Source organism: Vitis riparia, chromosome 3, assembly GCF_004353265.1.
Source record: "Vitis riparia cultivar Riparia Gloire de Montpellier isolate 1030 chromosome 3, EGFV_Vit.rip_1.0, whole genome shotgun sequence".
Classification (NCBI taxonomy): Eukaryota; Viridiplantae; Streptophyta; class Magnoliopsida; order Vitales; family Vitaceae; genus Vitis; species Vitis riparia.
Window position 1 is genome coordinate 5,823,452 of NC_048433.1, and position 25,261 is coordinate 5,848,712.

At 34.6% G+C, this 25,261-nt stretch overlaps 3 protein-coding genes across 3 annotated transcripts; all 3 read right to left on the reverse strand.

Moving 5' to 3' along the window:
* Window positions 1-3,902: 3,902 nt before the first annotated feature.
* Window positions 3,903-8,328, reverse strand: LOC117911364 (D-3-phosphoglycerate dehydrogenase 1, chloroplastic). The gene is made up of 5 exons (XM_034825710.1): window positions 7,666-8,328; window positions 6,554-6,930; window positions 6,351-6,461; window positions 6,173-6,268; window positions 3,903-4,770 (listed from the first exon to the last, which is right to left on the reverse strand). The coding sequence occupies exons 1-5, from the start codon at window positions 8,195-8,197 to the stop codon at window positions 4,099-4,101; spliced, it is 1,788 nt and encodes a 595-aa protein (XP_034681601.1). The 5' UTR covers window positions 8,198-8,328; the 3' UTR covers window positions 3,903-4,098.
* A 6,456-nt stretch (window positions 8,329-14,784) lies between these two features.
* LOC117910259 (probable carbohydrate esterase At4g34215) lies at window positions 14,785-15,914 on the reverse strand. The gene is made up of 2 exons (XM_034824346.1): window positions 15,322-15,914; window positions 14,785-15,176 (listed from the first exon to the last, which is right to left on the reverse strand). Exons 1-2 carry the CDS (start codon window positions 15,865-15,867, stop codon window positions 14,964-14,966), a joined length of 759 nt encoding a protein of 252 aa, XP_034680237.1. The 5' UTR covers window positions 15,868-15,914; the 3' UTR covers window positions 14,785-14,963.
* A 5,768-nt stretch (window positions 15,915-21,682) lies between these two features.
* On the reverse strand, window positions 21,683-25,261 carry LOC117911425 (receptor protein kinase-like protein At4g34220). Its single transcript, XM_034825796.1, has 2 exons — window positions 23,386-25,261; window positions 21,683-22,635 (listed from the first exon to the last, which is right to left on the reverse strand). Exons 1-2 carry the CDS (start codon window positions 25,007-25,009, stop codon window positions 21,989-21,991), a joined length of 2,271 nt encoding a protein of 756 aa, XP_034681687.1. The 5' UTR covers window positions 25,010-25,261; the 3' UTR covers window positions 21,683-21,988.

Below are 25,261 nucleotides of genomic sequence, written 5' to 3' on the forward strand. Positions count from 1 at the left end.
TGCTCATCTAAAAGAGCTTTTAGAGTTTTAAAGCATGTTGGTTGCTGGTGGACAGAATCTTCAATCCACAAATGCTCTTCTCACTCCAAGGTATTTTGGTTGTTCTATGGTACCCACTCTTCATTTTGGGAGTACCTATCCACATTTGACCCCAATAAAAATATGACATGTGTAAAGTGCATATCATTAAAAAATTTATAAAAATTTATCAAACCCGTAAAGATGATTTGTTGGTGAGAAATAATCACATGCATTTTATATATATCTAAATATTACAACTTTTTTTATAATTTATTATTAAATATTAAGTATAATTTGTTATTTAATGCATTACCTAACTCTATCTAAAAAAAGAAAATCTTACCTACTACTTTTATACTTTCATTATTTATATATAAAAAAAAGGATAGTAATTTAATATGAAAATTATATAATTTTAACTACCAAATTACAAAATATGTAAGATGTATTTTGATGAATCAAATTTCAAGATCAAGTTTAAAACTTTTTGAGAGAGAATTTAAAATTTGTATTATATGAAGAAGATGAAGGATTTCAAGTGATTACAAGTGTCAAAGGTAATATTTGATATTTTTTTATCCAAATATAATTGTTGTAGGAAGAAATGTGATGTTAAATAACGATTTTAGAATTTTTTATGAGTTTATTATAAAATTTTGTTCTCAAATTGTTATTAATATTTTTATATAATTTTTTTTTTTTTTTCATAGATTAAATTTGAAGATGAATCTTTATATGTCTTGAAGGATGTCAAGTGATTACAAGTGTTAAAAGGTAACATTTGATTTTTTTTTTTCCATTTACATATAACTATTGTAGGTAGAAATGTCATGTTAAATGACATTTAAATATGTAATGATTTATAATATCTAGATTTTTTATTTTTTTTCTGAGTTATTTTTAATCAAATTGAGACAATTTATTAATTTGTTATGAAATTGTCATTAATATTTTGTAAAAGATGGTACGAACTTTGTAAAAGAGAGTGCGAATTTTTTAAGAGAGGGTACAAACTTTTTAAGAGATGGTACAAACTTTCTAAGAGAACTTTCTAAGAGTGAATGCGAACTTTCTAAGAGAGGGTGCAAATTTTCTAAGAGAGGGTGTGAACTTTCTAAGAGAGGGTGTAGACTTTTTAAAAGAGGGTAAAAACTTTCTAAGAGAGGGTATGAACTTTCTAAGAGTGGGTACGAACTTTCTAAGAGATGGTACAAACTTTCTAAGAATGGGTACGAACTTTCTAAGACAGGGTACGAACTTTCTAAGACAGGGTACGAACTTTCTAAGAGAGAGTACGAACTTTCTCAGAGAGGGTACGAACTTTCTAAGATAGAGTACGAACTTTCTAAGAGAGGGAACGAATTTTCTAAGACAGGGTACGAACTTTCTAAGAGAGTGTACGAACTTTCTAAAAGAGGGTACAAACTTTCTAAGAATGGGTACGAACTTTCTAAGAGAGGATACGAACTTTCTAAGAGAGGGAACGAACTTTCTAAGAGAGGGTATGAACTTTCTAAGAGAGGGTATGAACTTTTTAAGAGATGGTACGAACTTTCTAAGAGAACTTTCTAAGAGTGAGTGCGAACTTTATAAGAGATGGTATGAACTTTTTAAGAGAACTTCCTAAGAGTGGGTGCGAACTTTCTAAGAGAGGGTACGAACTTTTTAAGAGAGGGTACGAACTTTCTAAGAGAGGTGCGACCTTTCTAAGAGAGGGTACGAACTTTTTAAGAGAGGGTGCGAACTTTCTAAGAGAGGTGCGACCTTTCTAAGAGAGGGTACGAACTTTCTAAGAGTGGGTACGAACTTTCTAAGAGAGGGTACGAATTGTCTAAGACAGGGTACGAACTTTCTAAGAGAGGGTACGGACTTTCTAAGAGTGAGTATGAACTTTCTAAGACAGGGTACGAACTTTCTAAGAGATGGTACGAACTTTCTAAGAGTGGGTGCGAACTTTCTAAGACAGGGTGCGAACTTTCTAAGAAATGGTACGAACTTTCTAAGAGTGGGCACGAACTTTCTAAGAGAGGGTACGAACTTTCTAAGAATGGGTACGAACTTTCTAAGAGAGGATACGAAATTTCTAAGAGTGGGTACAAACTTTCTAAGAGAGGGTACGAACTTTCTAAGAGAGGGTGCGAACTTTGTAAGAGATGGTACAAACTTTGTCAAAGAGGGTACGAACTTTGTAAGAGAGGGTACGAACTTACAAACTTTCTAAGAGATGATACGATCTTTCTAAGAGAGGGTATGGACTTTCTAAGAGAGAGTACGAACTTTGTGAGAGAGTGTACGAACTTTGTGAGAGATAGTACGAACTTTGTTAGAGGGGGTACGAACTTTGTGAGATGGGGTACGAACTTTGTGAGATGGGGTACGAACTTCCATAATTTCTTTAAGAGTAATTTTTTAATTTCTTTTAAGAGTAATTTCCATCATTTCTAATCTTAATTAGTATCAATAAATAATATTATTGTATTTCCATGTGGAAAAAAATTTTGAAAAGTTTGAAAATTTGTAAAATTTTCGAGGGTAAAGAGAATGTGATGAAGGGTGTTAAGAATGTGAGGATTCCTCACATTCTTTGTACAATTCCTCACATTATTCGTACCTTCTACAATTACTTAGTGTTTTAATTTTTTAATTTTCTTAAAAGTAATATTCATCATTTCTAAGCTTGATTAATATCAATAAACAATATTATTTATATTTTTAAGTGGAAAAAAAATTGAAAAATTGTTAAATTTTAGGGTACGGAAAATGTGAGGTAAGGTATGAAAAATGTGAGGATTTATCATAATCTTCATACATTTTCTCACATTTTTCATATCCTCTCTAATTTTTTAGTGTTTTAATTTTTTAATTTTTTAGGATAATTTACATTATTTCCAATTTAAAATTTTTTAATGCTTAATTTTTTTTAACAATTTTATCAATAATAACTCAAAATAATATTATTAAACTATGTTATTGTTATTTCAAGTTAAAAAGTAAATCTAAAATTTTAAAAATATAAATAATTTAGGGTACGAAAAATATGAGAACGATATGAAAAATGTGATAAATACATGTTTGGTACTTTTATCACATTTTTCATATTGATTTTTAGTTTTAAAATTTTTGAAATTACAAATTTATTTTCGAAAATACTATCATTAGTAACTTAAAAGAGTATTAGTAATTTATTTTTATTGTAATTTAACTTTAAAAACCTTAAATTCAAAAAATGTAAAATTTGGAGAGTACGGAAAAAAATTAGGACTATCTAATTACCTAAACTTTACGTATGATTACCAAAATGTTGAATTTTTATTAAAATACTCATTTCATATTAAAATATTACTATATTCATTTTTTGTTGAATTTAAATGTTTAATAATTTATTAAAAATAAAATAATGTAATTATGATATATGATGATTTTTTTTGTTAATAAATATGTTTTCAAATTTATATCATTTTATTTCTTATTTTTTTCCAATTCTATTTTTATCTAATATTTATTTTCTTTAAACCCAAAATTATTGAGAATGGAGGAAGAAAAAATGTCACAACCGGTTCTTCCTTTAACTGGTTAAGTGGAATTTTTATTTCAAATTTAAAATGGATGGCCACGATGTAATCTTGGACATCCAATGGCTTGAAAAGCTTTTTGGGTAGGTACCAAAGAGGTACCCTAGAATTTTCCTTTGGTTAATGCCCTAAATAAAAATGTACTTTAGCCTTGACCCAGGAGTTGGCCAAAAAGCATTGCACTTTCACTTGGTGGTTGATTATTGATTTGGAAAATTTCCAGCTCCTCTCAACTGGCAATGATGCCCTTGTGGTTATATCGTTGTGTTTCTACTGAAATCTGTTCCGAATGATGATGACACTATTAAGAATCTGAACGGGAGACCCGCAAAAGCATAGTTGAAACTTGAAACGAAGATAATTGCAACTTAATGAAGAACATGCTTCATATCGTACATCTGGATTATTCTTTTCCCCCTCCGCTAAAGGTACTACAAAACATACAAGACACTCGATGCAAATCATCAAAATTGGGATCCAAGCACACAGATACGAAGATTTCACATTACAACTTGAGGAAAACAAACTCTTCTACAGCTGGAATCTCCCCAATCTTCTTCAGCGTTACCTTGCTAGGTTGCTCATCCACTCCAATAGCCATTACAGCATGCTTCCGAGGCGCAACTCTTCCAACGCTCATGAAGCTCACATTCACGTTCTCCTCCCCCAAAATGCTCCCGACCTTTCCAATCATACCCGGCTGATCTACCTGTCTGCAAAGTATAATGCTACCTTCCAAGCTCACATCCACTTCAAAAGACCCTACCTTTGTCAAATGGGGAATCCCATCTTTCACACGTCCCTCCACTGTAATCTCCCCAGACTCAGAAATGGCACTGGCAAATTTTGATTCCACATTAGCAATCTGAACCTGGATGAACTCAAGTGGACTCTCAGGTGAACCATCTAGAATTGATCGTTCTTCTGTTATTCGGAGTCCTCTCTGTTTAGCAGAGAAATCAGCATTCACCAAGTTCACAAAAACACTGGATATGGGCTCAATCAGACCCTTGGTGATCATGGCTCGGAGTAGCCTTGTGTCAAGGTCATCAGGAGCCCTGGCAGAAGCATATGTCACTTTCACCGACTTTACACCACTTCCACCGGATACTAACTGGACAGCAAGTCTCCCAAGTTTTTCAGCAAGTTCAACGAATGGTTTCAGCTCTGACAGAACCTGCAGTTTCGAAGAAAAAATAGACAAGTCAAAACCTTAAGCTATTATGCCATAAACTTTATTTCTCAGTAAATTCTTTGAATTTATAAGAGAGAAACCAGTCTTTAATTTAGCAGCCTGTTTAGAGATCCACAGACCACCATGATAAAGCAAAACTGACTCAATGGTACATGATGTAAATAAGAAGTTTGGCGTCAAACCCCTCCACATACTTTCCTTTTTTGTAATAGACGACATATTTAGCCACAAACATCCATCTACTTTATTTTCCTATGTCTACTGATGTAAGTGGTTTCTAATTTCCAAGAATACCTATGCATAATTGTTAAAAACATACTATAAACAACAAAATAAAATGATATGATACACTTTGATGTAACATGATACACATCCTCGATATGTATCTTATCTTAGTATGATATTATGTTACAATATAGATATTAAAAACAATTTGATACATGGTGCAACAAAAGCAATATTGATGCATGGCCCTATGACCATCTCTAATAGTTTCTAAGAAAAATACAAATTTGAAAAAAAAAAAACCATTAAAAAAATTTATTCTATTAAAATGTATTTCAACATTGAAGATTGATGATAAAAGAGAGCAGTAAGATAATTCCACATGAGAATGTTAGAACTTGTCAAAAGCAAACACAAAAGTTAGAAACTTAATAAACTTTATTCTAGTAATGAATATTGGAAAGTTGTTTTTCAATTTTTGATGAATTGGAAGCTAACCTTGAACATAATGGTGAATGAAAGTGTTCTTTAATACGTTTTTTATTTTTTGGATTTTTTTTCTTAGGGGCAAGAAATGACAAGTTTGGAAAGCCAGATCATTGAAAGTGGCACAATAACACATAGAATGTGTACAGTAAAATGCCATCCTAGTTAAGTTAGAACTGTCAAAATCTAGTGTTAAATGTTTTCATATATGAATTGATGGATGTCCCTTCCAATACTGGTTATATAATTTTCTATACTTTATTCTTCAAATATATATGCAGTTCTTATCCTGCACGTATTTTTTATATTTATTTCTTCACCATATGAAAAATTTTATAGCACGTGATACGATGTTATACACAATACAAACAAATAGAAAAATGAAACACAAGACATTTCACGAGTTAACAACTATGTACCCAAGTCCAATCCAATCATAAACATGTTTTTTTAATCAGATTTTAACATTCATTAACAAATGTTTAAATTGAAAAATTAGAAAATGCAGCATTGATCTTTGAAACTGAAATACATAAAACAAGGAACTATGGTTGAAGATTTAGAGTCAATTTTTTTGGGCTGGAAAGATTGAACATGGTTCCTTACTTGAAATCATGGGTCTTGAATGCAATGAATAAAAATGGTGAAACAGAGAAAGTGTTTGGAATTATACCTCTGCAGGAACCATTGGTGCGTTGACTGCAGTAGCAGCAAGCTCCCCCTTTAAGGCTCCAACAACAGCTTCAGCTATCTCAATGGCTACTCCTTCCTAAAAGTCAAATCCAAACATTACATAACAACATGGTGAGGGAAAAAAAGGAAGCATGACTAATATTGATCACTCAATGCACCTGAGCTTCCATAGTGCTGGCACCGAGATGGGGAGTCACAGTTACATTTTCATGTTGTATTAATTTGCTGTCTTTTGGGGGTGGCTCTTCTGTGAAAACATCAAGAGCAGCCTGAAACAAAGAAAATCATGTTATTCCCTTTTCTATGCCAAAAAATGAAAATAAAATAAATATTTTTCCTTCAAAAATGAGAAGCCAAGCACCTGTGCAACAATTCCAGCATCCAGTGCCCTCACAAGAGCTTCTTCATCAATTACCCCCCCACGAGCAACATTAATTATCCGAACTCCTTTCTTCATTTTGGCAAAAGTTTCATCATTGAGCATCTTTGATGTAGCAGGAGTAAGGGGCATATGAAGTGATATGAAATCTGCAGTTGATATGGCTTCATCAAAGCCCACAAGTTCCACACCTATTGCACGGGCACGGTCTGCAGCTGCATATGGATCATGTGCAATCACATGCATACCAAGCCCCTTGGCACGTCGGGTAACTTCTGACCCAACCTTACCAAACCCCATCACAGCAAGCGTTTTCCCAACAAGAGAAACACCCACATATTTGTTCCTTTGCCACTTCCCTGAAATGAGCGAAATTAAAATAAGTGAGAAGGCCCTAGGTGTCATTGGAATACTACTAGAAGCCAATTTTATTGTTGAATGTTCATGATTATGAAGCTCATACATTTAATTAACATAGTTAACTCTTGAACAAATCCACCAAGAACCCCACAAAACCTATAAGAAATCAATTATTAACGGGACACAATTCAATCTGATTCTAATAATAATCTTCCAAAAAAAAATAATAATTGACCAGTGCCTGCTGGATACCTCAACACAAGTTTCCCCTTGTGAATTGAAAACAAAAAATGACAAAAAGAAAAAATTGCCTGAAATCCACATGTTTGTTTAATTTTTTCTCCCTTTAAGCACTTCCAATCAAATCTGGCAACTATATAAATTTACATGTTACCTAATGACAATTTGTCTATGCCCTCCCAAAGATGAAGCATGCTTCCTACTCTTATTTCCAGAATTCATATGAAATCCACAACTAAGCTAGATCTTAAAAACCACAGTAACCCAAATATCGATCACATCTTTCAGGGTGGTAGGAAAGAAATGAAAGCCTTTGGCGTTCAGAGTTTTAGAATTTTCTTTGGTTTTTCAATCAAAGAGAACATAAATATATAACAACAACAACAACAACAACAACAACAACAACAACACCAGATCTAGCCAGGCAAAGGAAATCGTCCGATGAAATGATGAATAAAATCAAAATCCAATCCCAAAACCAAATCAACACTCACCAGATTTCACAGACGCATCAGCCTGCGCAACATTCCTCGCCATCGCCGTTAGGAGGGCGATCCCATGCTCCGCCGCCGCAACCGTATTCGCCGTGGGCGCATTCACCACAAGGCACCCATGCTCTGTCGCCGCGGCCAGATCCACGTTATCGATACCGACGCCAGCCCGTCCGACTACCTTCAAACGGCCGCTTGATGCCTCGAACACCTCTCGACTCACCTTGGTTCCACTACGGACGATCAAGGCGTCGCAGAGCGAGATCTTGGTGCACAGCTCCTCCGGGCTCAGATTATACGCGCAATCAACGTTAGCAAAATCTTTCAGCAGATCGAGCCCCGCCGCTCCCAGCTTTTCCGCAACCAAAACCGTCGGTTTCGCATCCAAGGCCGTCGCCACCACCACTAACGACCGACGCCGACGGGGCACCACGACGGCGACAGAGAAGGCGGGGGCCAACGATAGCTTCCGTGACAGAGAATTAGACGAGAGCTTGTTTGATGGAAAGAGAGTCGATGAAGACGCAGCTGCCATAGCTGTATGCCGGAGGTGGATCGTGCTAAGCTGCGCCGTAGGGACGGTTGAGCTGATAGTGGAAGTGAGACAGGAGCCTACGATGCATTTTATAGTGGTTTTGCGATGGACTCGCCCGTGATTGGGCGCGGGAAACTCGGTGAAGGGTTTGGGGGTTGTTTGGATTTTCTTCATTTATGTTTGGTTTTGTAAGTAACCTTCTACCTTTTTGGGCATTTGTAATTGTCCCCATAATACCATACGTATATAACCAATTTTGGAAATTCTACTTTTTTTTTTCTTCTTATTTTGATAAAAATATCTTTACTCTTTTCTTATAAAAATAATCATAAATACTTAAAATAATAAACAATATTTATATAAAAAAAATAGTTATTTTTTGAATACCGGTAAATATAAGGATTATTTCAACCCTTTTAACTCATTAATTTATATATTTTAAAGACATTTAGACATCTTTGTTGCCAAAAGTAATAACAAAATAAATATGAAAAAAAGATGATTTTTATATATTTAATTATATTATGAAAAATATCAAATATAATAAAAATTAATTAAAACCTTAGGGCCTGTTTGACTAAATGCTCAATTACAATATGTATGTATATAAACTAATATTTAGGAGTTAAGGAGTATATGAAAAGGAAAAATAATGAGACAAAAAATAAATTTATGTAATTCATTCTTGCTATATTTTATTTTAGATTTTACATACAAAAATAATACTATGAAAAAATAACCATTTTTGCTATACCCAATTTTTTTTTTTTTATAATTTATTTATTATAATGAAATAGATTAATATTTTTAATAGTTTAGGGTCTGGTAACTGTTTTATAATATTTTATAAAATAAAAGTATGTTTGAAACTTAAAATATTTTTAATTTTATATAATTATTATTATTAAATAACTCTAAAAAAATAGATGAAAATAACCAAAAAAATAATTAAAAAATATCTAAAAACATCTTATTTAAGTTCTTAAGAACATAAAAGAGAAAATAGCCTTTATTGTCAAATATATTTTTTTTATTTTTTTTTAGAGAATGAAAAACTATTTTTAAATAAAAAAAATATTTTTCAAAATAGTTACCAAACAAAGGAATTTTGCAAACAAAGCAAAAATAGAAAAGCTGGGGTTGGTGATGAGTAGAATTATAAGTAGCGAGTCAAAAATGTCAAGGTAACGGAGACAAAAGAAAGAAAATCTAGAACCATCTATTACGCAGGCCCCACGAGGGTTGGTGAGGAGGGCATGAAAATCCCCATTTTGCTTTCTCAACAAGACAGGGTTGGTGATGGATCCGGATCTCGTATTGGCCCTCTACTGTGTACATTAAAAACTTCGAAATCTAGATATCCATATATCTTTCTCCCTCGGATACCTTTTCATGGGATAATCATAAAGAAAATAAAAAGTTGTTACATAGATTATATGATATAAAGATCTTTAATTCTATGAAAAGATTATATGATTAAGGATGTGCTGGCGCTGACCAACATTTCATGTACTAAATACCTACTCCATCTCTTATTTATTCGTGTTCTATTCCAAATATGTACCACTTCAATCTCTAGATGCTCACATAATTGTGCATGTGTTATGTACATGTGTACATCTTTAGGGATATGGGACAAAAAAAAATGTTTAGAAAAATGTACACGTGTACATTTTATTTATTCGTTGTTCTTTATGGAAAATATGTACATGTGTTACCATCTTTAGGGATATGGAACAAAAAAATTGTTTAGAAAAAGACGCATAATTGAATCTAATCCCATCGATTTTGTGCTTTTTATTTTTTTACGTTTTCATAATTCTGATTTTATAAGTGTAAAATCAAATAAAAGATTTCCTCATTTCCCATTCTAAAAATTGAAAATAATTTAAACCAAACGTTAAAAGACAAAAAGGGGTATCAGGTGAAATCAATCTTATAACGATAAAAGTTGTGTACAATTTAGAAGGTTTCAATAAAAGCCCCAGGTCATAAAGAAACAACATCGATCCTAAACCACTTGAGAATTTTTATTTTTTATTTTTATCCTAATCAATATTTGAGGTATCAATATCCTGGAATGCTAAAAGACAAAAAAAAGGTCTTAATAACCCTGAGGAGTAGCTCAGTTGGTCCGGCCTTGGGTTTGCTCCCCAATGGTCACCAGTTTGAGTCCCCTCAGGGCCACTAGAGGTTTACCTGATCATTAATTTTAGGGACCTATGGGATTAGTCGAGATGCGCGTAAGCTAACTCGGACATCCACAGTTATAAAAAAAAATAAAAAAAGTCTTAATAATATCCTCACTTATAAACTTTCTAATGGTACCTACTTGAAAGACCTCTTAACATTATAAATGTATAGTATAAATGTATAGTATATCCCTCATCGTGATCCTAAGCTTCTTTAGGTAATCCAAAATGAACAACACCATGATCATATAAATGATATTTATGGCAAGTTGGTTGGGAACAAGACTTGAAGAGAGGGGCCAACAAAGGCAAACTCAAGTTGGCCTCAAAATAGATATCGTGAAGGAATAGTTCTCCTTCAATAGAAGTCCCTGCTACTAAATCAACTTCACATTCTTCTACAAATTGTAAACCTACGAATGACAAAATAGTAGTTCAACTCAAAAACCTTTTATTGAATTAGAAAGCTTCATCCTCTTTCTTATCTTAGTCAATGTAAAGAAATAAAAAAGCTTATGAGATGGGAATTAATTAAGGACTACATAAGGAAGAAAGAACACCTTACCAAACTCAACCTCTTCCAAAACTAAGGGAAACCCAAGTGAAGAAGAAACATAACTAATTAAAATAAAATGTGTCATTCTCATTGGGAAGATCAACTAAATCATCAACAAGTGGCAAAATAAGAATTGCATGACATGATTTTGAGCATTAGAAAGAGAACAACTGCTAGTGCTATAAAAAAATGCTTACTATGTCATCATTCCTAGAGTAATCACTCCCATTAGTAGAATGACAACCCTAACTCTTAACGCTTCTTACTAAAGAGATTGTAGGGGAGGTCCTTATTGAGAACCTCGAATTACTTTGTTCTCATGTCCTGGATCTTGTAAGATGCATGTATCTATCCTTAGACATCTCTAAATTTATTGCAGCGGAATAAAATGACAATAAAAACAATTATTAACTATAGGTCTAGAGATATAGTATTTTTACTTGGATCTAAATATTCCTAGATCAATTTTTTTTTGTGGTGAAGAACATGTTTGAATAGTTTAGAGGTCTTGTACACCTAAAATTTTCTATCTGATGAATCGAATCGTGATCTTGGCACTCTTAGCATTCCAAAGTGTGGGTTTTAAAAGGGTGGAAACCTTAGCACTCTCTCTCTTTCTTTGGAAGTAGAAGATGACTAACTAAAGTCATGAGGAAACCCTAACCCCATAAAGGGGTATTTATAGGGTTTCCTTATTGGGATCGAGCAACTTGAGTTAACCAAAGCTTAAGGGTCACTTAATCTATCCCAAAATGGGTCATAAGTGATTAATTAACCACATAAGGTCATCGAAATAATCAATTAGCCTAATTCAAAGACCTAATTCACTATTCCCTGTACAATCTTACATAATTACCAAATCACCTTTATGCATAAGAGTGAACCTAGAGTCAATCCAACCCTTATAAATTATGTCATCATGGTATATAAGGTCAAAGTTGGGACCATGAGAACTCATAAAAGTATTGGCTTCTTCATAATTTAATTCTAAAATTGATTTGATATTCCACTAAAAAGAATTAATTGCACTCCAATACTCTATATAAATAACAAGAAGACAAAGTTCAGGTATGTGACCTACTATCAATTGCATACAGACTCCCTATGAATTAGTATTTGTAATTTAACAAGGTCGAGTTATCACATATCAAGATTATCTCTTAAATCATTGAATTACAAATTTCATTTATTATGTGATCAACTGATATACTCTAACTTCAATAAATATATGTCAAATTCCACTAAATGAATTACTACAACCACATATTTCATGATTAAATGTCCTTTGGATCACCCAAGGTGACATATTGTCTCAATCTATGAGATATTTATGATGCCTTTATGGAGAATACATGTTACTACCAGCTTCCATCAATAGTGATCCAATTCATAGGGATATACGATCACTTCAAGATCTCAACCATATGTCAAAGTCTCCTATTGATTTTGACATAGATTTAATATCCTCTCAAGATTGAGAGTCCATGTAAAATAGTAGTTTGGTGAATCATGACAATTGATAGTCTTGCATCATGATTCACCGTAAGTCCTATCCAATTTGCATCATGTATATTAGTGTACTCACCATGGGAAACTCATCCCGATGGCCAAAACAAGTCATTTCTCCAATTAGAAGGTGGTGCATTATAGTTTCTATTGGATTGCCCAAATCCATGAATTGGTTGTGAATAACTTATTTACTTACAAGGAATCTATGATTTGTATCTTCTGTGCAACTTCTAATGCACTCAAATCATGTACAATACAAGAGACATAAGTCGAATGCTCAAATCAATGTTAATACATTAAAGAAATAACAAGGGGATAGTTAAGTCTAACTTTGTTATATCATGTCTTACTTTCAGAGGCTCAATCTCAATAGTCTTAAAAAGGTAAAAACAAACCCCAAGAAAAAGTACTTGCCTCCTATCTAAACCAAATCATCAAGTCAGGGAAAAATCCTAACCTAGAAATAGCTAACCTAAACATTCTAGTTGCCTCAAAGAGTTTGGGAGAATGACTCAACCTCCGCAAAACAACCTGTTCTTGAAACCATCACATGTTAATCTAGTTAAGGCTCGAGTTTTCTCTATCGAAAAGCTTGCATGAATCATGAAAAAGAAATTTGTGAAAGAAAACCAAGGGCTTGTTTGAGAACTATTTTTTTAGAACAGTTTTTTATTCTCCATAACAGAAAATGCAGAAAACACATTTGACAACAAAAAACTGTTTTATGTTCTTAATAATAGAAAACGGGATGTTTTTAGAAAACATCTTTTAATTGTTTTATAATGTTTTCATTTGTTTTTTAAGGACCGTTTTAAGAAATAATTATACAAATACGTAGAATGATTAAAAATAAAATACTATATATAAAAATTATTTTAAAAACATATTTAAAAATATTAAAAACTAAAAATATTTTAGGTTTTCAAATAGATTTTTGTTTTACAAAAATCAAAGAATGGTTTTAAAAAATTATTCTCAAAAACTATTTTTCAAAATTGCTTTCGAAAACGGTTACCAAACATGCCCCAAACCCCTCGATGGATTTGTAAAATCAAAACCATTAAAGGGGAGAGAGGAAATGGTCATTCCCTCCTTTGACTTTCAACAAACCTTATATCTATAGAATTCTATCTTCTTCAATAATGTTCTTGGATTGAGCTTCCACTTAATGGATTAGGCTATTGATTCACCCCTTGTAATATGAGATCTTAGTAGTTAAAATTATTTTTTAACTATTTTTATTACATAAAACGTTCAAAGGCTTCATGGATATGATTTTTAAGTTAGAATTTTATATAAAAAGATTAAACACACACACAAACCCTAGCATTACATGAAAATACATTTAGAGAGTTCATAAGACCATTAGGAGTTCATTCGAGACAAAAGATCAAACATCGAAGATAAAACAAATACCATGGTAGAGGATCTGTGTGCTTCGAAAAAGTTAAAAATAATAATCCCTTAAAAAACAATTAAAGGTTGTCACATACACAATATGAATAGTATGCAAGTAGAGTTGGAAGTAAATCTCATGAAACATCTCCAACAATAAAGAGATTTTAGCGTTGTTTGGGATAACTTCCTATTTTTGACTTTAGCTAGAAATGGAAGGCAAAGACAATTTTTAGAAGGTAATATTAGTATGATAAAGTTTTATTAAATATAAAATAACTTCTTATATAAACTAAAATAGAATTTTTACCAAAAGCAACATTTTCCTAACTTCCATATTCAATTCTTTTTTAAACCATAAACTCTTTAAACTAAATATACACAAAAACTCTTATTGAGCTTATAAACGAGCTTTTGACTTTTGATAAGTCAATCCAAACAAGCTCTCCATGGACCATTCTTTTGGTGATTTTGGTACTAGGGAAACCCATAAATAATTAAGCTTGTTTGGTTGGTATTTTCGAAAATTGTTTTATGTTTTTTTAGAACAAAAAAACACATTTAGTAAGGGAGTGTTTTTTATTCTCTGTGTTCTCCTCTTTGCACTGCAAGTATTTCCACTAGCTCCATGGTCAGCAACCTTTACTTAAAAACTTCCAAACCCCTCTGTCAACTTCCTAAACTTGGGGTTTTTGCTGAGATTTCTTTTTATTATCAATAAATTTGTTTGTGGTTTCAAGATTTGCAATCATTGATTTTGTTAGAGATGAGAGTGTTTCTTCATACACACCTACAACTGCGCCTTGCGCACATGGCTTCTCGCCTTTGAAGACTCAACCACACTGGTTTTTTCACGTTCTGTCACAGTGGTTTGCTCCGCCTTTAATGGCGTTTGTTCTCGCTATTTCTGCTTTTTCTTTGCAAGTAATTTCAACTAGGTCTGAAGTAGTTCTTCTATAATCAGAAATGGAACGAAACCTCATGGTATATAATTAACACATAACACACACATACCCAAAAAGATTATGATACGAAAGGTAGTAAAAGAGCATGAAGAAGACAGCTTGGTCAAAAGACAGGAGAGGAAAGAGAGATTGAATTCTCCCTTGAAGAATCAAGAAGAAGCTTGTGGGGGTGCAAAGTTGGCAAGGTATGCGTCAGCCAGCATTTGCCCAAGGCTAACCTGGGCCTCCGTGGTTAGATGAAGATGATCCTCTTTCAGTGGCAATCCCTTGGCGTCTACACACACTACATTGGGAATATCGATCTCCTTCTGCGCTTCTCTCACTCTTTCCATGTACTTGCTGTCACCCGATGCTATTGCAACCTGTTCACAATTTGGAATCAATTCCATCAAATCAATCCATGTTGATTTCCCTTTTTGGGATGATAATCTCTGAATTCTGAATCAAAAACCAATTGGGTATCATCAGATGTAGAGATTATGGAATTTATTAAGGGATTTGACGAACCTGGATGATCGGGAGAGAAGGCGAGCCCAGATCTTGACGAACATTTTGGATTAAGCTCTCCATGTTATCCTTGTACGACTTAGCGTCGTTATACGACGACGTATCACTCTCTCCCTGATACCACAGCAGCGCCTTGATCTCCCCTCCGCTCTTCACCGACTCTTTAGCCCTGTTCACCATGTTCTCGTACAAGGGCCGTCCACGCGCCCACTCTTTGATGGCGGTGCCGCCCACCGCGCACGGCACCAGCCCCACCAGCCCCACACGCTTTCTCACGGCGTTTGCGAACGACATCCCCGGCCCCACGCCACAGGCCTTCTTGGTATCGATATCGGCGTGGAGGGGCTCGCGGGCGGACTCCCAGTGGAGCTGGGCGTTGAGGCGGAGGATGGAGGAGTCGGGGCTGCACTCCGGCGGAACCACCCCGTCCCATTTGTGGTGGCCGTTGACGCCGCCGCGGCCGGCCATGTTGCTCTGGCCGGAGAGAATGAAGATTTGCTTGGAAGGGCGGCTTTCTGTGCTCTGGTTTGAGCTTGCAATTCCCATGGCTAGGATCTGGGTTGAGGGTCAAGGGGGAAAGTGAAGTGTGGGGTTTTTTATGAGTGGGTGTGGGTGGGGTCAGTGTTTGGCGCTCACCAGGTGGGGCTAGTGACTAGCCAACAGGTGATGTATCAAAAGTGATGCAGGCAAATCATAAGTACCCACAATGGTTACAAACAAGGAAAATTCCTAGCAGAAGCCACGGCTACCCGCGAAAGTTCCCAATATCCTGTTTGAAAAATTCACCTCCCGCAATTTTAAGTACTATGAAAAATCCATCCATTTTCAAGTATGAACAACCAATTGAATCCAATTGATTTGATTTGATTTGATTTCACTTGAGTGTATAACTTCATCGGGTTAGTCCCTTTCACTTTGAACCTTAAACCTAATACCATTGAACATCGTATACGAGGTTTAATAACCTATCTGGTAATGATATTAAAAAATATTTTTATTTTTTAAAATATTTTAAAAAGTTTTATCTTTTAGTTATTAAAAAAGCTAAAACCGTTCCATAAATTTAATGTCAAATTCATACTAGCCTATTACTTAAAACCTTGATATCATATTTCTATAATTTTATAATTCATATTGTCCTATTTAATATTATTTATTTATTTGATTTCTAATTTAAAAATATATATATGTTAAATGATAATTAGATCATATATCATTTGATGTAATTAGAATGATATATAAAATTGATTTTTTGCTATAATCTTAAAATGCTTTCTTATGGACTAATATATTTAAGTTTCATTATAGATATCTAGAAGAAATTTTTAAAAATATTGCAAGTGGGTTTAATCTAAATTAAACTTGACTAAACCAAATTTTAAAACCTTACAATCCTACCAACTCATGTCTAATCTAATGAACTTAAACCTAATCCGAGCTTTATGAGTTTGAAACAATAGGTACATGAGGAACTTGAGTTGAGTATCAAACTCTTAATTGAGTAAGAATTCTACTCTCTTGAAAACTTGAACCATAAGCCTTCAATTTCTACATTTGGATTTCAATGTTCCAATAAACTTTTACAATCTCCTGAAATAATAAGAACCTGTTTGGTAGTAATTCTAAGAAACGCTTTTAATATTTCTAATACTTGAAAAATTTTATCAAAGTGTTAGAAATACTAAAAACATTTTTTAGAATCACTCACAAACGCCACTCTAAACCTACTTAAATAACTTCTCTCCTAATAATTAGGTAAGAATGAATTAATGAACTTCAAACCTAGTAGCAAATTAGAATCTTTACACAAGAAGAAACTATGATGGATTTGAAGGTGCACAAAATGGTTTGTAAGTTGAGAATTGGATACACTTATGGAAGAGCTTTGAACAAAGAAAAAAAAAAGGTTTTTCAATTGAATACAATTATTTTTTTATATTAATAAATGCTCTAAAACCCTTTAATAAATATTTTTTCCATTCGAGGATGCCAAAGGCCATAAACAAGCCTTGACCAGCCAAGTAATCATTTTAACTGAATCACTAGTTGTTGTGCATTTAATGCATCGATAGATGACCAGTGGGGTTCAACCCTAACTGGTTGAACAACCAATTCAACTAGTCAAGGCTTTGCTACACCTAAGCCATTTGAAGTAAGGAGGTTGCAAAGTGTTATTTGACTCATTAAACCCAATCAACTTAATTGATTCTTCACCCTCTCAATTGGGCCCATAATAAAGTATTCAAATAGTATAGTTTAAGACATGAAACCTTTAGCAATTTGTGATTAACTTCTTAAAACCTTTTGGGACAAGTTTAAAAAGAATTTGGTTCAAGGTTTTAATCTCCAATTTTTTTTTTTTTATGAAAATGATATTTTTATGTTCAAGGATGGATCAATTTAAAGCTTTAAATGCATCAAAATGATTTAGACTCAAGTGCACCAACAAATACCAATCTTATATAAGGTCCTAGATCACTTTAAGTCTTCCAAGATTTCAAGTCTTCATGGTATTGATTTTCTTTCATGGTTATTTGAACTTTGTTTGAATTTTCACAAGTAAACTAAAAATACTTACCTTAATTTGAATCGTTAGTAACTTTAACCTTATTTTGTAATCATCAAAATTTAATTAGTTAATACATTTCATTGTCTTTGAGGTTTTCATCAAAATATATTGGCTCATCTGGCAAGGCATAATAGTTTTAATACATTTGTCTAGTACATCCAATCATTCATATTGTGCTTAATTTTTGCAAGAAACCTAGACTTTTATAATGACAAAAAAATCTGCCCTACAAGGTTATAGTTCATTGAAGGTTGTATACATGAGCCTACATAGAAGTGCTAACTTGTACTAAAAAACAATGCAAGAAACCTAATAGTTTTAATACATTTGTCTTGTACATCAAATCATTCATATTATGCATAATTTTCGCAAGAAACCTATATTTTCATAATGATAAGGGCCGGGGGGTGGCAAGAATACTAATTGGATGGTTGAGTGGTAACCAAAGTTTCCTCCTAATCCAAAGGGTAAAGATTCAAACCCTTGTGAAAGAAGGATTTTTTTCCCTAATTTCAGGGGGGTCAATTTGCCCTCGTAAGCCTTATGTTATATTTTTAGTGCATTTAACTCGTATATTTAGTATATTTATATCATAGTTATCTCTTAAGAGTAAACTTAATTACTTTGAGACTATCTTATTATGCCATATTAACTTTTTATAATAAGGCATGATAGTTTTAGTTCATTTATCTTGATCATCAAAGAAAATCAATATAGTAATGAAAGCATGGGATAAAAATTGGACATACTAAGCAATCACATAGGTTCACACCTTGCGGCAAATTAGCTGAGAGTTGGTGACAACTTGTGTGGAATCTATGCTTGTTAAACTAAAGGTAAGAAAATGAATGAATGAAATGAGACATATCAATCTTGACAAAAAAAAAAAAAAAAAACACAAAGGGAGCAAATAAAAAATAGTTTTTTATCTTAAAAAATATTGAACAAGTTCTTTACTAGAAATAAGTTTTTGAAAATTTGTTTCGAAAGTAGATTATTTTTTATAAAAAAAAAAATTGAGTTTTTAAGGCTATATTTGATTCACAAAAAGTACTAAGGAAAGAAAAAAAATGATAAAGAAAATGATTTTATTATATTTAGTTTTAATACGAAAAATATATAAGAAAATCAAATATAATTAAAAATAGTTAGAAATTTATATATTTTTAAATTATTTAATATTTATATAGAAGTGGAAAAATAAGTGAATAAGTTTAAAGTAGCGTATAAAATAACTTATTGATTTTAATTTTTTTTTGTTACTTTCTTTTACTTTTTCTTTTTTTTTCATTTTTCTTTTTCTATTTTCTTTCCCTCATATTGTTTCTCATATTTTTTCTTCTTAACCAAACATAGTATAAGTATATTTTATAGACCATTCTAATAAATAATTAAAAATACATATAATAGTTTAAAATTTTCATATTATACATAAATATCCTATCCTTTTATAAAATGTAAATTCTAAAAATTAATTTAAATTCTAAATAGAATTATTTATATAAATGATTAAAACCTAAACAAACTATTAAGCCTAGCCAAACCCTCATCCTAAACTTTCCATTGTCCCTTCTTGAATCAATCTAGTAGAATTTATTGGCATGCTATCTCTTGGTTGAGCCTGTCTAGCAATTGGATATGCAAATTGACCAAGATAGCATTTGATTAGAAGATCTTAGAGATGCAGATTGACCAAGTCTATTTTAAAATAGGAAATAAAAATATTAGTAGGAAAACAATAGATATTTCCTTTTTGGTAATTGTTCTTTAAAATCATTTATAAAAAAATATTTTAAATTTGATAAACTTTTGATAGGTAACTATATTTTTAGAATTTGTTTCGACAATGGTTTTTAGGAGCATTTTTAGTTGTTTTTTTATATGGTATATATTAAAAACTACAATTGAAAAATCGGAGAACATTATTAAAATCATGCATCATACGCAAGTATACAATAATTTTGGACTGCATCGCACAAACCGGTATTCGAATGGGCTTGTGTTTCTTCGAATATTTAATCTCTAAGGTAAGTATGAATGAACATTCGAATAGTTAAATTTAGAAATGACGTGAATGAGTATGATATTGAACAATATAAAAATAATTAATTTCATCTTAGTTAATTGATTTTTAGATAAGATGATTTTAGTTCTTGATCCTTTAACAATTTTGAACCTTTTGGTTCATTTCCTACCATTTCTTATGCTCAATATTCATTTCAATGCAATTTTCAAGCACTAGGATGCCCTAGGATCATGTGGTTGACTCTTTGGTTCATTTATATTAATCATACCATTTTGATTTCTAGTTAAAACTTTGATTTTTAACTTACATTTCTTACAATTTAAGGGCATTGTTTTATCAAAGTAGTCTTTGAACAAAATTCACAAGCAATTCAACAATCGAAATGGAAAAATAAAGATTGAGTTGGGTTGCAACTTTGGTGGCTCAACCCACCTTCCTAAGTTATAATTCAAACTAGTGTGTGCAAGAATTGATTAGGTTAGGGTCAAAGTTTGGAATAAACTAATACCCATCCCAAAATAGTAGCACATTGCACTTCAACATTACGCTCCCTTGACTTGAACCATAACCCTTGGCTCTTACACCAAAATTTCAATTGGGTTTTGACTATTTCATGTAGCGACCTGCTTCCAATTATGTAAATATTATTCACAATGAACTTAAAGAACCCTTATAACCTTAAAATACATTAATAAGATTAAAATAAAGAATCCATACAAACATGGAGTTAAAAACCTTTTCTCCTGTTCATATCACATTTCACTCATTTCATCTAGATATTAATTAATGTCTAATAAAAATGTATGAAGCCTTTTATAATATTCGACCACCACCTTTTGAATGATCCATCTCTCGACTTAAAAGAAGCATTATTGTGCAACAACATATTTAAATATTAATGCTTGAGTTTGGTAGTTGTTATTTAAGTTAAATAAGTAATTGATCTTCAAGACTCATTTAATTTTATTCTCTTATATAATAACATCAATTGTAATGATCTGTTCTCAATCATGTAGATATTGTTCATTTTGAACCCAAAGGGGTCTTCATGACTTTAAAACACGTTTACAAGGTTAAGAAAAGTTTATACTTATATAGCGTCAGAAGCTTTCCCCCTATCCGATGTGGGATATCACAAACATCTCCCATGTAGACACAACGTCTTTATTGTGTCCCACAAGATTGTGGGGTCAAATAAACGAATAACCCTATGAGGTCAAACAAATCTCCACACTTAAGTCAGAGATCAAATTTGATATCATTTGTAATGGCTCACTTCCAACCATGTAGATATTATCCGTTTTAAACTCAAATGGATCATCATGTTTTAAAACACATTTAAAGGGTTAAGAGAAATTTATAATTATATATTACCAAGAAATTTATCCGATCACATTAATTTTTTTTATAACGCAGTATATTATAAAAAATTATTTATTTATTTACTTATTTATAAAAGCATTTACGGTAAAAGCACTATGGGCACAAGTGCCACAAACTAGAGCCACTTTTACTTGATGGGACACCTTGTGTTTTTATTTTCTCTGTCATCGCACGTGATGCTTCATATAATTGTACTTCCACTAACCATATCATCTCATTTCTTCTTTTATAAAATTTAAGAAAGACAAAACTAAATTCTTTTATTTTTCTATTGAATTTAGAAAATAAATAATAAACAAATTCACGTGATGGTGAATCGGTGATTGAGCAGAAGATGACAAGGATGATAGGATAATTTCATAATTTAAGAAATAAAATATATATTAAAATCTTGCTCCGAAAAACAACCTAAACCAATCGATTAAGAAACAGAATGTTATTACACAAACTACAACATATGTTACATGGAATAATAATAATAATAATAACAATAATAAAAATATTAAAGTCACCTCCACGGTCATAGGCAAAAATCAGAGCCACATATCATTCACCAATCAACGGCTCTCATCTCTCTTGTAAAATAAGAGTACAGAATCATGCAAACATCTAACGTTTTCAAGTCAACAAAGATGGAAGATTCAACTTTAATCCAAACATTGGGCCGTTGTGTGGGCCCATTTACATCATTAGTGTGAGGTGGGTGAAATCTTTTCCAGGATCTGAAGCGCTTCTTTCATGGTGGGTCTTTTTTGCGGGACCGACGAAGCACAGTTAAACCCTAATTTAAAGCATGCCAGCGTGGCATCCTCCCTTCCTTCCACGTCACCTCTTATACCCACGTCAGCCATCCTCAAAACCCGGTCCCTCCCTTCCATCCCCGAACCGCCGGCTTTCAACTGACCCAACTCCCGGTCCAGAAACACTCGTCCCGTTAGAAGCTCGAGCAGAACGATTCCAAACGAGTAGACGTCCCACTTGGGGTTAGGCTTGAGGGTCCCGAGCCACTCCGGGGGATGGTACGGGGAGAGGATGCCGGCGGACGTGCCGGCCGTGAGGTAGTCCTGTGGGTGGTCGTGAAAAGTGGTGGACCGCTGTCTGCTGAAATGGCCGCCTGAAGCGTCATCTTTGTGGGTGTAGTCGCCGGAGAGAAAGCGGTCGAGGCCGAAGTCGGCGATGATTGGTTCCATTTCAGGGGTTAAGAGGATGTTGGAGGGTTTGAGATTGCCATGCACGTGCTTCTTCTCGTGGATGTAGGCTAGCCCTCGAGCCACTCCTTTGGCTATCCTGAACCGGAGTTCCAGCGGCATATGAATCGGCGATGACCCCATCTTTCCTGAAAATATTAACCATGTCTTAGTGAAAAAAGAACAAAAATGAAAAAAGGGGGGGGGGGGGGGGGGGGGCATATGGGCAGTTAGCTATATATATCTATATTGCTAATGATGTGTTACATAATTAGCCAATAATGCGTTACATAATAGTTTAAAAGAATTAAAATATGCATTCATACGAATTTAAGACCCCAACAGTTCTATAGAGGAAAGGTATTTGGGAGGTGGATGAAAATTGAATGACTGAAAAAGAAATGGAGCCAAAAGTGAATGATCAGTGGATTTCCTAAAGGCAATGAGACATGGATTGATGTATGCCGTTTTGTACGCGCGTTCGAGACTTATTCTCTATCCCGCATGACCCGGTGTACCGTGTACCAGAAGGCTGACATCCACCGTATTATGGGCTTAGGTTCCCTGCACAAAGACTCCTTTTCCACACCGTCGGATTTCTACGTAATCGTTACCGACAAACTCACAAACTGCCGACGGTGCAGATCTCAGGTAAATCAATAGTCACTCACTAGTCCCACTTCAGAGGAGAGGACCCACATAATCCAACGGTGGAGATTACGGAAGATTGGTTATCGACCAAAGTACCGGGTCCACCTGGTCCACGGTAGTGACGGCACCAGCCTAAGACTGACCCCAATGGGGACGATGGTTTGTCAGCGTAATTTAGCAAGAAATGAAGAGTTTTGCTAAAGTGCGCATGGGGAGAGAGAGAGAGAGAGGGGTGGAGAAGAGCTTACTGTGACCGGTGCTGGCGAGGCTGCCATTGGAGACATAGTCGTAGATAATGAGCTTCTCATCTGAACCCCAGTAAAACCCTCGAGCACGAACCAGATTTGGGTGGCGGAGCTTGGCTATGAGCCTCACCTGGTTCTCGAAATCTTTGAACTTCTCCACTCGGCTCTCTCCGATCCTCCTCACTGCCAACGCGGTTCCATCCTCCAGCACAGCTTTGTACACAATGCTCGCCCCAGTGGTTCCCAATATGTAGGCAGACGCCTTCAGCAGAGTCTCGAGCTCCAGCTGCGTCTCTCCGTCCACAGTCACCACGCAGCCCTCCCCATTTTTCATCATCTCCTTTTTGTTACCGTCATCGCGGTGGTCCTCAGAGCCAGTCTCCGTCTCAGTCTCGGTCTCTTCTTCTTCGCCGTTCTTTGGTTTTGTTAAGCACGACCACGCTTGGGTTGTTTCTTTCTTCTCTGGAATGGGTTTGTTCAATGAGTCCGTCTTTTCGTTGTCGTTGAGTTTCTTTCGCTTCTTCAGTTGGTAAACGTAGATGAAGATCATGGCAAGAATAGCGATGCCTGCTAAGTCTCCGACAGCGATTCCTGCGACTGTGCCGGGATTCATCCCGCTCTCTTGCTGGGTCTGAGGCGAGCTTGTTACTGGGCTTGAGTCGGTTGTTCTGGGGATGGCTGCAATCGCGGGAGGAGACGTGGTTGTGGTTACATTGGGTGGAGTAGCTTGCGTAGAAGGTACTGTGCAGAGTTTCTTCAGTGGGTTTCCACACAGATCCAGATTTCCTTCAAACGACGCCGGTTTCTGATAAATCAAGGCTGCAGTTTCTGGAATTTGGCCTGTCAGGTCGTTCGACGAGAGATCAATTGTCGCGTTCCCCGGGATTTTCTCGGCGAATTGTGACGGTATTGTTCCGGAGATCTTATTATAAGAGAGATTAAAGTAGCTCAAACTCTCCCCACCAAAATCTATGGGCAATGACCCATTGAAAAGATTGGATGACAGATCTAAAACTTGAACCAGATTGAATCCACCGGGAACAGTGCCCGAAAAGTAGTTGCTTCTCAATGAAACTACCGTGAGATTCTCCAGAGCAGTCAAATTCTCTGAAACCGTACCCGCCAAGGCGTTGTCGGAGAGGTTGAGAAGCTGCAGACTCTTCATACCACCAATGAACTCCGGCAGCTCACCGGAGATCACATTGTTGGCAAGAGAAAGCACCCTGAGCTCAGAAGCTTTGAAGAGCGAAGTGGGCAACGACCCATTGAAGAAATTGTTGGAGAGATCAAGACGTTGAAGGTGTTCGATCGTGCAGAGATCTTCTGGGATGGAGCCCAGAAGCTGACAGTTGGAGAGGACCAAACCGGTGACCCGAAACATATCCGGCGTGCCCGGAGCTCCTATTTCAGTACACGTGACTCCGGTCCACGAACATGGCGTTAGGTCGTTGTAATTCCAGTTATCCAACACAAACAACGGATCACTGAGAATAGAGTACTTCAAAGAAAGCAACAGACCTCCATCGGAGTTGAGAGCAGAGCACCGAACCAGAAGAAGAAAAGCAAAAGCAAACGCAAACGCAGTGATCCTCCACCATGAGCAGAGATAATCCCCGTTGAAACTCATGCTTTCTCCAACTGATCCCACATCTCCACTACAAATTCATATAGAAAAAAGGCAGAGAGCGACAAAGAAGATGGTGACCAACTCTAGCTATTGTTGTTCTGGTTACCAGAAAGAGAAAGAAAATGCAGGAAAATTGATGGGACTTGCAGGGAGGCACAGAGTGTAGAATGAAAGGTGTTCCTTTTTACTTTACCATTTTTTTACATGTATTCATGGGAAGATGAGTATAAATGAGTGAGGCCACCGTCGACC

Excerpts from the sequence above, each read along its gene's own strand:
- LOC117911425 (XM_034825796.1), bottom strand. The coding sequence starts at position 25,009 with ATGAGTTTCAACGGGGATTATCTCTGCTCATGGTGGAGGATCACTGCG. Across the intron at positions 22,636-23,385 it reads CCTCGCCAGCACCGGTCACA|GAAAGATGGGGTCATCGCCG; the intron begins GTAAGCTCTTCT and ends TAATATTTTCAG.
- LOC117910259 (XM_034824346.1), bottom strand. The coding sequence starts at position 15,867 with ATGGGAATTGCAAGCTCAAACCAGAGCACAGAAAGCCGCCCTTCCAAG. Across the intron at positions 15,177-15,321 it reads CTTCTCTCCCGATCATCCAG|GTTGCAATAGCATCGGGTGA; the intron begins GTTCGTCAAATC and ends AATTGTGAACAG.
- LOC117911364 (XM_034825710.1), bottom strand. The coding sequence starts at position 8,197 with ATGGCAGCTGCGTCTTCATCGACTCTCTTTCCATCAAACAAGCTCTCG. Across the intron at positions 6,931-7,665 it reads TGATGCGTCTGTGAAATCTG|GGAAGTGGCAAAGGAACAAA; the intron begins GTGAGTGTTGAT and ends CGCTCATTTCAG. Across the intron at positions 6,269-6,350 it reads CCAGCACTATGGAAGCTCAG|GAAGGAGTAGCCATTGAGAT; the intron begins GTGCATTGAGTG and ends TTTGACTTTTAG.